The 16,313-nt window shown below is 46.4% G+C and overlaps 1 protein-coding gene across 1 annotated transcript in view; it reads left to right on the forward strand.

Moving 5' to 3' along the window:
* The window catches only part of LOC141146729 (aldehyde oxidase-like), a 433,392-nt gene that overhangs the window by 135,001 nt on the left and 282,078 nt on the right, over positions 1–16,313 (forward strand). The window contains exon 12 of the mRNA XM_073633239.1: positions 13,249–13,342. Within this exon, the coding sequence (XP_073489340.1) occupies positions 13,249–13,342 (94 nt within the window). The remainder of the gene's footprint in view (positions 1–13,248; positions 13,343–16,313) is intronic.

The raw sequence follows: 16,313 nt of genomic DNA on the forward strand, positions 1-16,313 counted from the left end.
ATTAGTCTTTCCCCCTGAACAAAGTGCACCCACATTGGCCTTTGTAATATTAAGTTAAAAATCACTTCCCTTCTATGACTGGGGCCATAACAGTTGTGGCATTCTTAGATTCTACACTATTTGTATATCAGTTATCATATGTTTCAACTGCCCGAGGGCCCGGGCTGTTGGGGGCCTGTGAGAGGCTCCGCAATACAAGTCTAGCAGGGATTCAGGAAGCGGCTGTAATAATACCTGTTATTATTCCCCACCGGCCCCTCCGTCCGTTCCGTCCACCCCGGGTGCTTGTACTGTACATGACATCACCTGGGATGGACGAGAAGAGAGGAGGGGCCGTCAGGGAGCAGTGTGCTGTGAGCGGTGTTACAGGCATCGGGTGAGGCGCTGTTTTTTTAATTGGAGTACCATGGTCGCCATCGCAGGGACGGGAGCAGGCGGCAAGGCAGCCAGTATAGGTGTAGGGGGCCAGGGCCCAGGCCCCAACAGGACCGCAGGAGGCACCATGTAACTCTCACGGTCCTCCCCCGCATGGTCTCCTCCTGTGCCCTCCACCCACTAACAGTGTCCCCCTGTGCCCACCACCCCCCACAGTGTCCCCCTGTGCCCTCCACCCATCGTGTCCCCTTGTGCCCTCCACCCATCGTGTCCCCTTGTGCCCTCCACCCCCCCTCAGTGACCCCCTGTGCCACCCACAGTGTCCCCCTGTGCCCTCCACCCCCCACAGTGCCCCCCCTGTGCCCTCCACCCATCGTGTCCCCTTGTGCCATCCATCCCCCCACAGTGTCCCCCTGTGCCCTCCCCCCACAGTGTCTTCCTGTGCCCTCCACCCCCCCGTGCCACCTACCCACAGTGTCCGCCTGTGCCCTCCACCCACAGTGTCTCCCTGTGCCCTCCACCTACCGTGTCCCCCTGTGCCCTGCATCCCCCCACAGTGACCCCCTGGGCCGCCCACCTATCCACAGTGTCCCCCTGTTCCACCCTCCACCGTGACCCCCTGTGCCCTTCACCCCCCCACGGTGTCCCCCTGTGCCCTTCACCCCCACAGTGTCCCCAATGTGCCTTCCATCCCCCCACCCACGGTGTCCCCCTGTGCCCTCCACCCACATACTGTGTCCCCCTGTGCCCTTCACCCCCCCACAGTGTCCCCCTGTGCCCTCCATACCCCCCATTGTGTCTCCCTGTGCACCCACCCACAGTGTCCCCCTGTGCCCTCCGCCCACCTACAGTGTCCCCCTGTGACCTCCACCCACCTACAGTGTCCCCCTGTGCCCTTCACCCCCACAGTGTCCCCCTTGTGCCCTCCACCCCCCACAGTGACCCCCCTGTGCCCTCCACCCATCGTGTCCCCTTGTGCCATCCACCCCCCCCACAGTGTCCCCCTGTGCCCTCCCCCCACAGTGTCTCCCTGTGCCCTCCACCCCCCCGTGCCACCTACCCACAGTGTCCGCCTGTGCCCTCCACCCACAGTGTCTCCCTGTGCCCTCCACCTACCGTGTCCCCCTGTGCCCTGCATCCCCCCACAGTGACCCCCTGGGCCGCCCACCCATCCACAGTGTCCCCCTGTTCCACCCTCCACCCCCCCCACAGTGACCCCCTGTGCCCTTCACCGCCCCACGGTGTCCCCCTGTGCCCTTCACCCCCACAGTGTCCCCCTGTGCCTTCCATCCCCCCACCCACGGTGTCCCCCTGTGCCCTCCACCCACATACTGTGTCCCCCTGTGCCCTTCACCCCCCCACAGTGTCCCCCTGTGCCCTCCATACCCCCCATTGTGTCTCCCTGTGCACCCACCCACAGTGTCCCCCTGTGCCCTCCGCCCACCTACAGTGTCCCCCTGTGACCTCCACCCACTTACAGTGTCCACCTGTGCCCTTCACCCCCACAGTGTCCCCCTGTGCCCTTCACCCACCTACAGTGTCCCCCTGTGCACTTCACCCCTCACAGTGTCCCTCTGTGCCCTCCATACCCCCATGGTGTCTCCCTGTGCACCCACCCACAAGTGTCCCCCTGTGCCCTCCGCCTACCTACAGTGTCCCCCTGTGCCCTCCACCCACCTACAGTGTCCACCTGTGCCCTTCACCCCTCCACGGTGTCCCCCTGTGCCCTTCACCCCCCAGTTTCCCCCTGTGCCCTCCACCCCCCCCCACAGTGTTCCTCTGTGCTCTTCACCCCCCACAGTGTCCCCCTGTGCCTAAAACCCCCCCACCCACGGGGTCCCCATGTGCCCTCCACCCACCTACAGTGTCCCCCTGTGCCCTTCACCCCCCACAGTGTCCCCCTGTGCCCTCAATCCCCCGCCACGGTGTCTCCCTGTGCCACCCACCCACAGTGTCCCCCTGTGCCCTCCACCCACCTTCAGTGTCCCCCTGTGCCCTTAACCCCCCGCCCCCACGGTGTCCCCCTGTGCCCTCCACCCACCTACAGTGTCCCCCTGTGCCCTCCACCCACCTACAGTGTCCCGCTGTGCCCTTGACCTCCACCCCCTCGGTGTCCCCCTGTGCCCTTCACCCACCCACAGTGTTCCCCTTTGGCCTTCACCCACCTACAGTGTCCCCCTGTGCCACCCACCCACAGTGTCCCCCTGTGCCCTCCACCCCCCCCACAGTGTCTCCTTGTGTCCTCCATCCACTCCACGGTGTCCCCCTGTGCCCTTTACCCACCCACAGTGTCCCCCTGTGCTCTCCACCCACCTACAGTGTCCCCCTGTGCCACCCACCCACAGTGTCCCCTGTGCCCTCCACCCACCCACAGTGTCCCCCTGTGCCCTTCATCCCCATCCACACGGTATCCTCCTGTGCCCTCCACCCACCTACAGTGTCCCCCTGTGCCCTGGACCCCCGCCCCCATGGTGTCCCCCTGTGCCCTTCACCCACCCACAGTGTTCCCCGTTGCCCTCCACCCACCTACAGCGTCCCCCTGTGCCACCCACCCACAGTGTCCCCCTGTGCCCTCCACCCCCCCCACAGTGTCTCCTTGTGCCCTCCGTCCATTCCACGGTGTCCCCCTGTGCCCTTCACCCACCCACAGTGTCCCCCTGTGCTCTCCACCCACCTACAGTGTCCCCCTGTGCCACCCACCCACAGTGTCCCCCTGTGCCCTCCACCCCCCACAGTGTCTCCCTGTGCCCTCCAACCCCCCCACAGTGTCCCCCCTGTGCCCTTCTACACCCGCTGTGTCCCCCTGTGTCCTCCACCCACCATGGTGTCGCCTTCCCCCCCGATAGCTACCCTGCAAGACACTGTGCTGAGTCTGGTGGATCCCAGTGCTCTATTGTGTGCCCTGTGTTTTGGTTTGTGCCCTGCTAATTGTCCTACTGCGTGCCCCATGGCCTGTGATGTGTCCTGCTGTGTACCCCCTGATGTGCCCTACTGTGTGCCCCTTGCTCTGTGATGTGCCCTGCTATGTGCCCCATGCCCTGCTGTGTACCACCTGTTGTGCTCTGAATGGCAGGACAATGATCCGAAACACAACAGCAAGTCCATCTCCAAATGGTTAAAACAGAGAAAAATTTAGGTTTTTGGAGTGGCCTAGTCAAAGCCCGGACTTAAATCCAATTGAAATGCTGTATCATGACCTTACACAGGCCGTTCATGCTGGAAAACCCTCCAATGTGGCTGAATTAAAACAATTCTGCATAGAAAAGTGGGCCAAAATTGCTCCACAGCAATATGATTGCAAGTTATCGCAAATGCTTGATTGCAGTTGCCGCCAAGGGTGGCACAACCATTTATTAGGTTTAGGGGGCAATTACTTTTTCACATAAAGCAAGGCAGACTTGGACAGCTTTTTTGTCTTAATAAATGAAACCACCATTTAAAAACTGCATTTTGTATTTACTCGGGTTATCTTTGTGTAATAAAAATTTTTGATCTGAGTCATTTAAGTGTGTCCAGTATGCAAAAAAAAAAATCAGAAAGGGGCAAATACTTTTTCACAGCATTGTATATGCCATATGTGGCCAATCCTGGTGGAAGCTGAAAATCACAGTAGTAGTAACCGCTACTACAGTGATCACTGATAGCTTTCGTGTCCTGTGCCAAGCGACTGCCTTGCTGCTTAGTGAATGCAGGAGGTCACTTGTCTAGCACAAGCACCATTCAGAGAACACTTTGCAATTTCTCAGTGAATGCAAAACATTCTCTGATTGGACGAGGTGGAGAGATGGGGCAATGATGTTATCCCTACCTTCTACAATCAGAAAACACTTTGCATTCATTGAGAAAATGCTAAGGCTACTCTGATTGGTGTCCATGCCAAGCAAGCAATCTCCTGTGTTCACTAAGCAGCAGGACAGCTGCTCAGAACCAGACCTGGAAGCAAGCAGCGATCACTTTAGTAGCAGTGCCTACTACACAGTGATTCCCAGCTTCCATTGGGATCTCACAGGTATGGCATACAGTAGGGAAAATAATAATTTAATCCCCTGCAGATTTTGTAAGTTTGACCACTTACAAAGAAATTAAGGGTATATAATTGTTATAGGTGTATTTTAAATGGGCAAACTTGCAAAAGCCGCAGAGGATCAAAATAATTTTCCCCACTGTATGCATAGCTTGGACCAATGAAACTGCAAAAACATCCATACCTAAACTTCACCTTTTAACAAAAATGGTTGTCTGAGCTGAAGGTTTGCGATTTATGGATCTGACAGCTGACTGGTGTTCCTGATTATCAGCTATTGCCTGTGCATCCAGTGACATCATTGAAAATTTGTAAGGTGCCCACAGACAAGAAATGATCTTTTCTGATCTGACTGGTTAGGATCAAACAAGGAAATACATATGCATACTATATGGCAGCCTTTTTCAACCAGGGTTTCCAGGCACTAGGGATGAGCTGAACACCCCCTGTTTGCACCAGAACTTGCGAACAGGCAAAAAATTAGTTTGAACACGCGAACACCGTTAAAGTCTATGGGACACGAACATGAATAATCAAATGTGCTAATTTTAAATGCTTATATGCAAGTTATTGTTATAAAAAGTGTTTGGGGACCTGAGTCCTGCCCCAGGGGACATGTATCAATGCAAAAAAAAGTTTTAAAAACGGACGTTTTTGCGGGAGCAGTGATTTTAATAATGCTTAAAATGAAACAATGAAAGTGTAATATTCCTTTAAATTTCGTACCTGGGGGGTGTCTATAGTATGCCTGTAAAGGGGCGCATGTTTCCCGTGTTTAGAACAGTCTGACAGCAAAATGACATTTCAAGGGAAAAAAAGTCATTTAAAACTACTCGCGGCTATTAATGAATTGCCGGTCCGACAATACACATAAAAGTCCATTGATAAAAACGGCATTGGAATTCCCCACAGGGGAACCCCGAACCAAAATTAAAAAAAAAAAAATGACATGGGGGTCCCCCTAAATTCCATACCAGGCCCTTCAGATCTGGTATGGATATTAAGGGGAACCCCGGCCAAAATGTTAAAAAAAAATGGCGTGGGGTCCCCCCAAAAATCCATACCAGACCCTTATCGGAGCATGCAACCTGGCAGGCCGCAGGAAAAGAGGGGGGGTACAAAAGTACCCCTACCATTTCACAAAAAAAACTGTCAAAAAATGTTAAAAATGACAAGAGACAAGTTTTTGACAATTCCGGAGAACACCGGAGGAAGAACCAGAAAAACCAGAAGAACCAGAAGAAGATGGAGGAAGAAACTGAAGGAAGATAGAAGATAGAAGAAAGAAGAAGCATTTAAATAAAGGAATTATCAAAAACTGTCTCTTGTCATTTTTAACATTTTTGACAGTTATTTTTGTGAAATGGTAGGGGTACTTTTGTACCCCCTTACCATTTCACACAGGGGGAGGGCCGGGATCTGGGGTCCCCTTGTTAAAGGGGGCTTCCAGATTCCGATAAGCCCCCCCGCCCACAGACCCCCACAACCACCGGGAAAGGGTTGTGGGGATGAGGTCCTTGTCCCCATCAACATGGGGACAAGGTGTTTTGGCGGGCTACCCCAAAGCACCCTCCCAATGTTGAGGGCATGTGGCCTGGTACGGTTCAGGAGGGGGGGCGCTCTCTCGTCCCCCCCTCTTTTCCTGCAGCCTGCCAGGTTGCGTGCTCGGATAAGGGTCTGGTATGGATTTTTGGGGGGACCCCACGCCATTTTTTAAAAAATTTTGGCACGGGGTTCCCCTTAAAATCCATACCAGACCTGAAGGGTCTGATATAGATTTTGAGGGGGACCCCACGCCATTTTTTAAAAAAATTTTGGCCGGGGTTCCCCTTAATATCCATACCAGACCTGAAGGGCCTGGTATGGAATTTAGGGGGACCCCCACGTCATTTTTTTTTTTAATTTTGGTTTTTTATCAATGAACTTTTATGAGTATTGTCGGACCGGCAATTCATTAATAGCCGCGAGTAGTTTTAAATGATTTTTTTTCCATTGAAATGTCATTTTGCTGTCAGACTGTTCTAAACACGGGAAACATGCACCCCTTTACAGGCATACTATAGACACCCCCAGGTACGAAATTTAAAGGAATATTACACTTTTATTGTTTCACTTTAAGCATTATTAAAATCACTGCTCCCGAAAAAACGTCCATTTTTAAAACTTTTTTGCATTGATCCTTGTCCCCTGGGGCAGGACCCAGGTCCCCAAACACTTTCTATGAAAATGCCATGCATATAAGCCTTTAAAATTAGCACTTTTGATTTCTCCCATAGACTTTTAAAGGGTGTTCCGCGGCTTTCGAATTTGCCGCGAACACCCCAAATTGTTCGCCTTTCGGCGAACTGGTGAACAGCCGATGTTCGAGTCGAACATGAGTTTGACTCGAACTCGAAGCTCATCCCTACCAGGCACCCTGGGTTGCCTTCAGGTTTTTTTAGGGGTGCCATGGCAAAAAGCCTAAAAAGTGCCAAAAATTGTATACTGCCAGCAGGTAGATCAAGCCTGTCTTTTAAGCCTGCCATAGACACTGCGATTTTCTTTCCTGCAACCACGGTCGCACTGACTGTGTTGATGGGGGAATCCCTCCCTCTGAGGTATTGTCTTCTCCCGGTGGGGGCGGGGACACGGGAAGCCATCCTGGCCTGGAGAACACAGTGATTATTGCTAGCGGCTATAGCCGATGGCAATTATCGCATGAAAACTCGGACATGCTGGTTGTTTGATCAATCAACTTGGGTACAATTAGCCTGCCCATACAGTTGGGTCCATAAATATTTGGACACAGGCACAATTTTAGTTTTTTCAGATATTTACCAAAACATATTCAAGCTATAGTTCTATAATGGTTATGGGCTGAAAGTTCACACTCTGAGTTTTAATTTGAGGGTATGCACATCCAAAGTGAAGGAAGGGTTTAGGAATTACAGCTCTTAAAGTGGAAGTCCATGCTAAAACTAAAATCCCTACATCTATAGTCACCAACATTCTAACACTAACCTATCTAGCCCTATAAAGAAAAAATCTGTATACATACCTTTTCCTCAGGCGATCTGACCCGATCTCCAGCGGCAGAAGCTCTGCAGAGTACACGTCCGACAACGGCTGTGAAATAAATGGGGAGTGACGTCACCCATAGACTTACTATGGGGCTTCCGTTGTCGGACGTGTCCTCTGCACCCGCCCACACAGTGAAGCCACGGCTGACAGCTCAGCGTGGGATCAGAGCTTCCGCTGTTGGAGATTGGGTCAGATCGCCTGCAGAAAAGGTATGTATATGGATTTTTTCTTTATAGGGATAAATAGGTTAGTGTTAGAATGTTGGTGGCTATAGATGCAGGGATTTTTTTTACATTACCTCTTTATTCAACATTTTCTTATTTACCAGTTTTACAATATCCATACATACAACAATTTTAACACTGATTTTACAAAGTATATATTTTTAGGTTCTAATTTCTTATTTCAATCGATCCCCAGCAGTGACTATATACCACACGTAGAAATACCAACCCAAAACCACACATAACAAAACAAAAAACAAGAAGAAACAAATAAAAAAAAAAAAAAAGGGGGGAAAAAAAGAAAAAACCAAGCCCCTTTCCTCTCCCTTCCCTCCTCCACCCTCACCTCCCACACCGCTCAGCACTTCCCATACAGCCCATATTTTACCTATCCACTCTCTCTTCTTACATTCTTTACTATTATATTTGGAATCCAAGAGAATGAGGCCAGGCCTGGTGTTATTAACCAGGGACCCCACAGCTTAACTAATATATCCATTGTACGGGCTATAAATAATAGTCTACCAATTGAAATTGACATTTCCCTTGGATATAGCTCTTCATTAAGATAACCCAGTAAACATATTTTGGGGTCCAATTCTATCTGGCTGTTATAAACCCCATTAATTATGTGGTTCTAACCAGTTTAGGACATTTCCAAAGCACATTGAGCAAATCTGTCTGGGATTGCTTACATCTTGGGCAATCTGAAGTTTCCCTCCGCCTCCACTTATATAATTTTACTGGAGTCCTATATGTCCTATAGATAACAAACAGTTGTGATAAGCATTGTGTAGATGATAAAGAAACCATCGGTGCCCTCTTCAGAATATTTTGCCATTCCTCCTCTGGTATAACCCCCAGATCCAGCTCCCAAACCTTTCTGCCTGGGCTATCCAAAATATCTTGATAATTTGCTATAAGTTGACTATATACTAGCGAGATTAAACCTTTTTTTTCTCCCTGCCCCTGCTAATAAAGATATCAATGGCATTGGTCTTATATTCATCCCTTCTCCTTTAAACTGGGAGTAGACTGCATGTCGTAGTTGTAGATATTTATAGAAGTTATTATGCGGCAATTTATGTAATTCCTGTAGCTCCTGAAAAGACCGTATAGCGCTTTGAGCATAAGGCTGAGGAATATATTGTATTCCTTTAGAACGCCAATATTCAAACCCCTCTAGTTTACAGAGTTCTCCAAAGTACCTATTCCCCCATATTGGAGAGAATTCTGACACTCCTTCATATTTCATTATGCGCCTCATTTTCTGCCATACTTTATTCATTAGTACCAATGTTGGGCTAGAGTGAGTGCAGGCAAATGATCCTGATTATAGTTGGGCCATAAGGTGATAGCTCGAACATTGACTTAGTAGCACGGCCTATATTGGATCTCTCCAATCCATCATCCCCCACCCTGCAAAATGCTGCAATTGGGAAGCTATAAAATACACTCTTGACTGTGGTATTGCTAGACCCCCTTCTTTAGCTCTCTGAAGGGTAGACAGTCTAATCCTTAAGCTCTTACCTTTGCATAATAGCTTACGAAACAGAAAATCTATTTTTTTTAACCATTTTAACGGAATCCATATATGTGAATTATGTAAAACATATAATAATTGGGGGGTCCACATCATTTTTATGAGGTTTGCTCGGCCCACGACTGATAGGGGTAATTTGGACCATGCTATACTCTTTTGTTTGAATTTCTCGAGGATGGGAGTTAAATTATACTGCAAATAATCTTTCAACCTTGGGTATATCCATATTCCTAGATATTTAAAAAACTTCACAACCTTAATTTGTTGGGACTCCTTCAGTATATTAAAACTGAATTCATCAAGTGGGAATAGGACCGATTTTTCCCAATTAATAGTAAAGCCTGAGAATGAACCAAATTTTTTTTATAAGGGTTATTAAGGAAATGTCCATATCACCAAGGAACATCAGTGCATCGTCCGCATATAATGATATCTTTTCATTCCTTGCCCCTCTAATAAACCCACAGATATCCTCCGATTGTCAAACCACTTCTGCTAGCGGCTCCACAGCCAGTGCAAACAATAATGGGGACAATGGGCACCCTTGTCTGGTGCCTCTTGATAATGAGAAGAACTCTGTCACTAACCCATTAATTTGCATACAAGCCCTTGAGGTCAGAGTATAGTAGCTTGACCCATTGTATAAATTTATGTTCCAGGCCAAACCTATCTAGTATCTCCCACCTGTCTAAACCTGGGGCTTTATTGTTTGGAGCTTCTAACACTGCTCGTCTTAACTCCTCCAGAGTCAGAGGAGCACTGAGTTCCTCTCTAGCCACACTAGAGAGAGAAGGCAATTTTAAAGGGTCCAAAAAATCTATAAGAGGTGCCATAGAATATTCAACCTTGCTCTGATACAGATCACTATAGAAAGAGAAAAAAGAGTCTTTAATTTCATTTTGATCATTTGTAATCTCACTCCCTGTTTTATGAATGGCAGAGATAAAATTAATTAATTAGGAATCTATTGCTGTGAACCTACATCATGTGTTCAAAGGATCTGTCCGTGCAAGTGAAACAGGCCATTGTAAGGCTTTTAAAAACAAAACAAATCCATCAGAGAGATAGCAGCAGCATTATGAGTGACCGAATCAACAGTTTGGTACATTCTGAGGAAAGAAAGATGCACTGGTGAGCTCAGCAACATAAAAAGGCCTGGACATCCACAGAAGACAACAGTGGTGGATGATCACAGAATCCTCTATATGGTAAAGAAAAACCCATTGACAACATCCAGACAAGTGAAGAACACTCTCCAGGAGGTGGGCGTATCATTGTCAGTCTACAATCAAGAGAAGACTTCACACGGACATCTCCAACCCAGCTACCCAGGTCGAGGCGGCAGTGTTGGGATCCATAGAGGCGCTCAAATTTTTGCTCTTTCGAGGCCCTCGGGCCCCCTACCCTACCCACTGACACCCTCCATGCGCACCACGCTGCGTGCATGGGGGGCAGGTCTCAAAATTGAAAAATACCCTCAACAGGCAATCTCGCCCAATGCTCCCCTTTGGCTAAATCCAATCCTGAAGCACATCTATAAACTGCCCGAGCCCCATGCCTGGACCAAATTTAACATAAAAACGGTGACACAGATTGTTTCCAATCAATCCCGCTCTCCAAACTGAACTCCGATTTTAATATACCGCAGTCCTATTTTTTCAGATTCCTTCAACTCTCCCATGCCTTTGGCTGCCAATTCTCCAGCTCCCCTCCTCAACTAATCCAATCTTCACTGGAAGACCTTCTTAGGTCGGATTGTACAAAAAAACCCACTTCTCAATTATATTCACACCCGACTATCACCTCCCTCCCGACACTGGAAAAGCTAAGGTCTAAATGGTCCCGTGACATCCCCGATTTTGACAGTGATGACTGGGATGATGTATGGGATTTCCCATTTAGCTCCCTGGTCTCTCTGAGAGATCGCCTGATCCAATTCAAAATAGTCCATCGGGCATATTTCACTCCTCATAGACTACACAAAATGAACCCTGACTCCCCTCCCAAATGTTGGAGATGTGGTGGGACTCCTGGGGACTTCACCCACATCTTCTGGACCTGTCCGGCAATTGTCAGCTACTGGCGGGAGATATTAGACTTTATCACACAAATCACCTCTGTCCCACTACAACCATCAATGTCAATCTGCATACTAGGCCTGGTAGAACAACTAATTCCTACGGTGGCGGGACGCACACTGGTGGGATTGCTCCTGTTCTATGCCCGTAAAGCCATCGCCCTTAGTTGGCGCAAATCAACCCCCCGTCCTCTTTCTCTGTGGAAACAATTAATTAACAATAGCTTACCTCTGTATAAAGACACATTTGACAACAGAGGCTGTCCCAACAAATACAGCAAAGTCTGGTCTAAATGGCTGGCAGATCCCTCCACTGCTTCGGAGACCTCTCAGTAGATCCCAATCAAGAAATAACCCCCAAGCGGGTGCCAGGTGTACACAATGAATCTATAATATGATACCATATCATGTACAAATATGCATAGCATCATCTAGCGACCCAGTGAACTGTGCCGGTATAACCATTATCATGCTAATGTATTTCATGCCAGATATTTACGTATGATGCGGTGATAGCATGACTCCTACATATAAGACCAATGTATGTTTGAGTGTTTGTTCTCTCTTTGTTTTTTCTCTTTGAAAATCAATAAAAAGACTTTACAAAAAAAAAAGAGAAGACTTCACAAGATCAAATACAGAGGGTTCACCACAAGGTGCAAACCATTCATTCATAAGCATGAAGAATAGAAAAGCCATATTAGACTTTGCAAAAAAACATCTAAAAAAGCCAGAACAGTTCTGGAAAAGCATTCTTTGGTTGGATAAAACTAAGATTAATCTGTACCAGAATGACGGGAAGAAAAAAGTGTGGAGGAGGCTTGGAACAGCTCATGATCCAAAGCACACAACGTTAGCTGTAAACCATGGTGGAGGCAGTGTGATGAGGCAGTGTGATGGCATGGACATGCATGGCTTCCAGTGGCACTGGGTCATTGGTGTTTATTGATGATGTGACAGAAGACAGAAGCAGCTGGATGAATTCTGCAGTGTTTAGAGCTATACGGTCAGCCCAGATTCTATCAAATGCAGCAAAGTTGATTGGACGGCGCTTCACAGTACAGAGGGGTAATGATCCAAAACACACTGCAAAAGCAACCCAGGAGCTTTTGAAGGAAAATAAGTGGAATATTCTGCAATGGCTGGGTCAATCACTTGATCTCAACCCAATTGAACATGGATTTCTTGCTGAAGGCAAAACTAAAGGCAGAAAGACCCACAAACAAAGAACTGAAGAGAGCTGCAGTTAGAGCCTGGCAAAGCATCACAAAAGAGGAAACCCAGTCTTTGGTAATGTCCATGGGTTCCAGACTTCAGGCAGTCATTGCCAATAAAGGATTCTCAACAAATAATAAAAAATGAACATTTTATTTATGATTATATTATTTGTCCAATTACATTTGAACCCCTGAAAAGGGGGGAGGGGGCTGTGTAAAAAAACATTTGTACTTGATATTTATGTTGAACCCCGTGAATTAAAGCTGAAAGTCTGCACTTTTTTTCGTTTTCATTTTATTCTGGTGGCATACAGAGCCAAAAGTATGAAAATTGTGCCTGTGTTCAAATATATATGGACCTAACTGTACATGGTTCGAATCTTGGCCATTCCCTGCTATTAGTTTTGTTTTTTAAATTTTAGAATGAGGTGCCTTATGATTGTGCATAACTTTAAAGGACGTCTTAACAGAAAAAGGTTGAGAAACACTGCTCAATGGTGACCCCCAATCATTGCAAACTTACTCTGGCTGACTCTAGACAGTGAATTGGGTTGCATTTTTTTTCTCAAGGTTTTCTGTGGGTTTCCATGTCTGCATGTTGGACTACATATGAAGAACTTCATCATACTGTATATATGTACTATTTTATAAAATTGTGTATATATATATATATATATATATATATGTAAATTTTCAGTTTAAGTAATTTTTAAACTTCTTTATTGCAGTCAATAGGTGGACACCTCATCCAACGTAATTCAACTTCTGATCTCAATCCCATACTAGCAGCTGGCAATGCTATACTTTATGTACTGGCAAAAGGTAAGATCAAGCAAAGGCATAACAGTAGTTTACTCATCTTTTGAAATTAGCTGTACTTTCTTGCAATGGCTGGCATGTATCAACATCAGTTTACAGCTGTAGCAGTTATCGAGAACACTTGGTAGGGTCCTTCAAACTTTGGTCCCAAAGATACTTTCACATGTTCTTTTACTAGGACCCAATCACCTTGCTGTAAATCATGTGTCCCAGTTACTTGATCCGGATCTGAAATTGAATCAAAAACAAACTTGTGCATGGCAGTTAGTTGCTTGTATTAGACAATTACATAACAAAACATAATCATTATACATTACAGCAGTCTGATATGGAAAATACAACCCTGTCTTAGGTGGGCCCTGAAACAAAATCTCATAAGGTCTCAAGTTCTCTATCCTATAAGTAGGGGTAATCCTGATGTTGTAAAGAAACAGAGGCAACAGTCCTGGCCACTGTTTCTTTACTGACCCTTCCTCCCATTCCTGCATTAATTTAGCTAGCCTTTCTTCAATGATTCCACTTTATTTTTCTACCTTCCCTGAACTCTGAGGATGATAGGGGCATGGAAAGCCTGTTCAATTGCCAAGTCCTTGCATATAATTTGCATGATCTGTCCAGTGAAATGTGTTCCTCTGTCACTCTCTATGGTTTCAGGGACTCCAAAGTGGCATATTACTTCGGAAAGGAGCTTCTTTGCTATTGTCTTGGCTTTAGCCACCAGGCAAGCTTCCATCCAGCTTGAAAATATGTCTACGCACAACAAAACATATTGATTTTGGCCTGATTAGGGCAATTGGATGTAATTAATCTGAAGCCTCTGAAAAGGAAATAGTGGCCTGGCCAAATGTCTTTGTGTTACTCTGGTCGGTTTTCCTGGGTTGTTTTTAGCACAGATTATGCATCCCTCAACAAAGTCTTGACATGCATTTCTGGAGTATCGAATAAACCATCCAGCCTTGCTTATGTTTCTCTTCATTGCCTTAGGGCTTACATGACTCGGGCCATGGGCTAGTTGCATGATCATCTTCTCCATTTGAGGTGGCACATATTCTATTTTCCTTGCACAAGAGTCCTTCTTGGTCCTTTTTTGCTCTGTCCCTTTCCATGATTTCACTCCAATCATCAGGTACATATTCTTGCAATTTCCTAATCAGTTCTTTTACTTTGAGTATTTGTTCTCTTCTTTTTCTTCAATCTGTTATGGGCATCTTATTCCTTTGCAAAATCAGTGATTAGGGTCATGATCGCTTCCACTGGTGTTTCAGCAGTCTTCCTGGCAGTATATGCCTTGACCTTTGGGAGGGGTGACTGCTTCAAAGAGTTCTTGAACATATTTCCAGTTTTTAATAGGTTCTCTTGCAGCAGTTGTGAATCTTCTGATGGGTCTATAATCATGGACTACTTCGAGAGCATACTTGCTATCAGTTTAGATGTTGACTGTTTGATCCTTTGCGGCCTCACAGGCTCTTGTGAGTGCTACCACTTTGGCAAGCTGCGCTGAAAGTGATGAAGGGAGTAGTTGGGTCTCAATCACTTCCTTCAATGTTGTCACCGCATATGCCATTCTTGGATGCTCCATCTTTGTACAGGTGTGAACCCTCTGCAAACAGGATCAGATCAGAACTTTCAAGAGGAGTGTCCTTTACTGGGGAGATTTGCTGCATTTCTTCTTCCATAAGTCTTAAGCAGATGTGGTCACCCTCCTTTTCGAAGTCTATTCTCTCTAGGAAAAAAAGCTGGCAAGCTTGATTGTAGTACATCTTTTTACTTCTATTTCTCCTAATTCAAGCAGTATTGCTTCATACTTGCTCAGCCTTGCTGATGACAAATGTTTTTGTCCTTGCTCTTTTTAAGATTTCATTTGCATATTTCTTCATAACATCCGTTCTAAAACATCCTTCCTTTTGTACAGCACCACTGGCACAGGTTGCAGCTGCGGCTTGCCACAACATGGATCTTGGTGCACCCACCAACCGGATCTATTTCATACACAGTTTTAAAGGGTTTGCGGTCAACAGGGCAGGATGAGGAGGTTTCACACCATTTAAAAATGCAGAATATACAGAAAACGTGACAACATACTTCTGGAAAGCCAGCCTCCAGGAAAACACTGTTCAGACAAATTGGACACCTCTCAGTTGAACCTAATGCTAAAGTACTGGCACCAGTCCCATCTTTGCCTTCGTCACCATCTTTTTCTTCATGTTGCTGGTCTGTAGCATCAGATGAACATAAACATTTGCTCCTTCAAACCAGAAAGCAAAGAGTTCTTGGCTGTCTTCATATAAGGCGACACTGAAGAAAACATTTGCCAGTGCTATTATGGTGTACACCCGTGTTCCTGTAGGTATATCATTGAGCAAAGTACTGGGATTTGGGGCAGCAGGAGTGCCTTCCTTGATGATTTGATCGATGGCCCTTAAATCATGTACCATTCGATATACTGACTTTTCTCCCTTTTTCTTTACAGGAAACAATGGCGTATGTGCTCTACTTTCTGTTTTCTTTATGACACCTGCTTCGAGTAATTCTTTTATTTGCACTCGTACACCAGCAAGTTGATCTGGTGACAGTGGATACTGTGGTATGCGTGGGAATTGAGCTCCTGCTTTAATTTTAACCGAAGGGACTTATAGACACATACATCATATTTTCCCTTGGCCCAGAGGATATCAGGTATTTGAGCAACAATTTCAGGTGGAATATTACCTCTAATCTCTTGCTCTAATTCAATTGCTATCAATCCACATATAATTTCTTCATCGCATGGTACAGTGTCAGAGACAAGCAGCTTATGAAACATATTGTGGCTTCCAATTCCAATTTGTATGGGGGGCATTTCCTTGAGAGGGGTAGATTTCCCTCCCACTCCAACTGCTAGTGGCCCAGGTGTAAGGGTGTAGTCCTGGAGCCAGAATCCGCTAAGCATGAAATTTTCTGTTCTGTTAGTTGTGGAAAGCATAATATTACAAAA

The sequence above is a fragment of the Aquarana catesbeiana genome, linkage group LG06, assembly GCF_042186555.1.
Source record: "Aquarana catesbeiana isolate 2022-GZ linkage group LG06, ASM4218655v1, whole genome shotgun sequence".
Taxonomy (NCBI): Eukaryota; Metazoa; Chordata; class Amphibia; order Anura; family Ranidae; genus Aquarana; species Aquarana catesbeiana.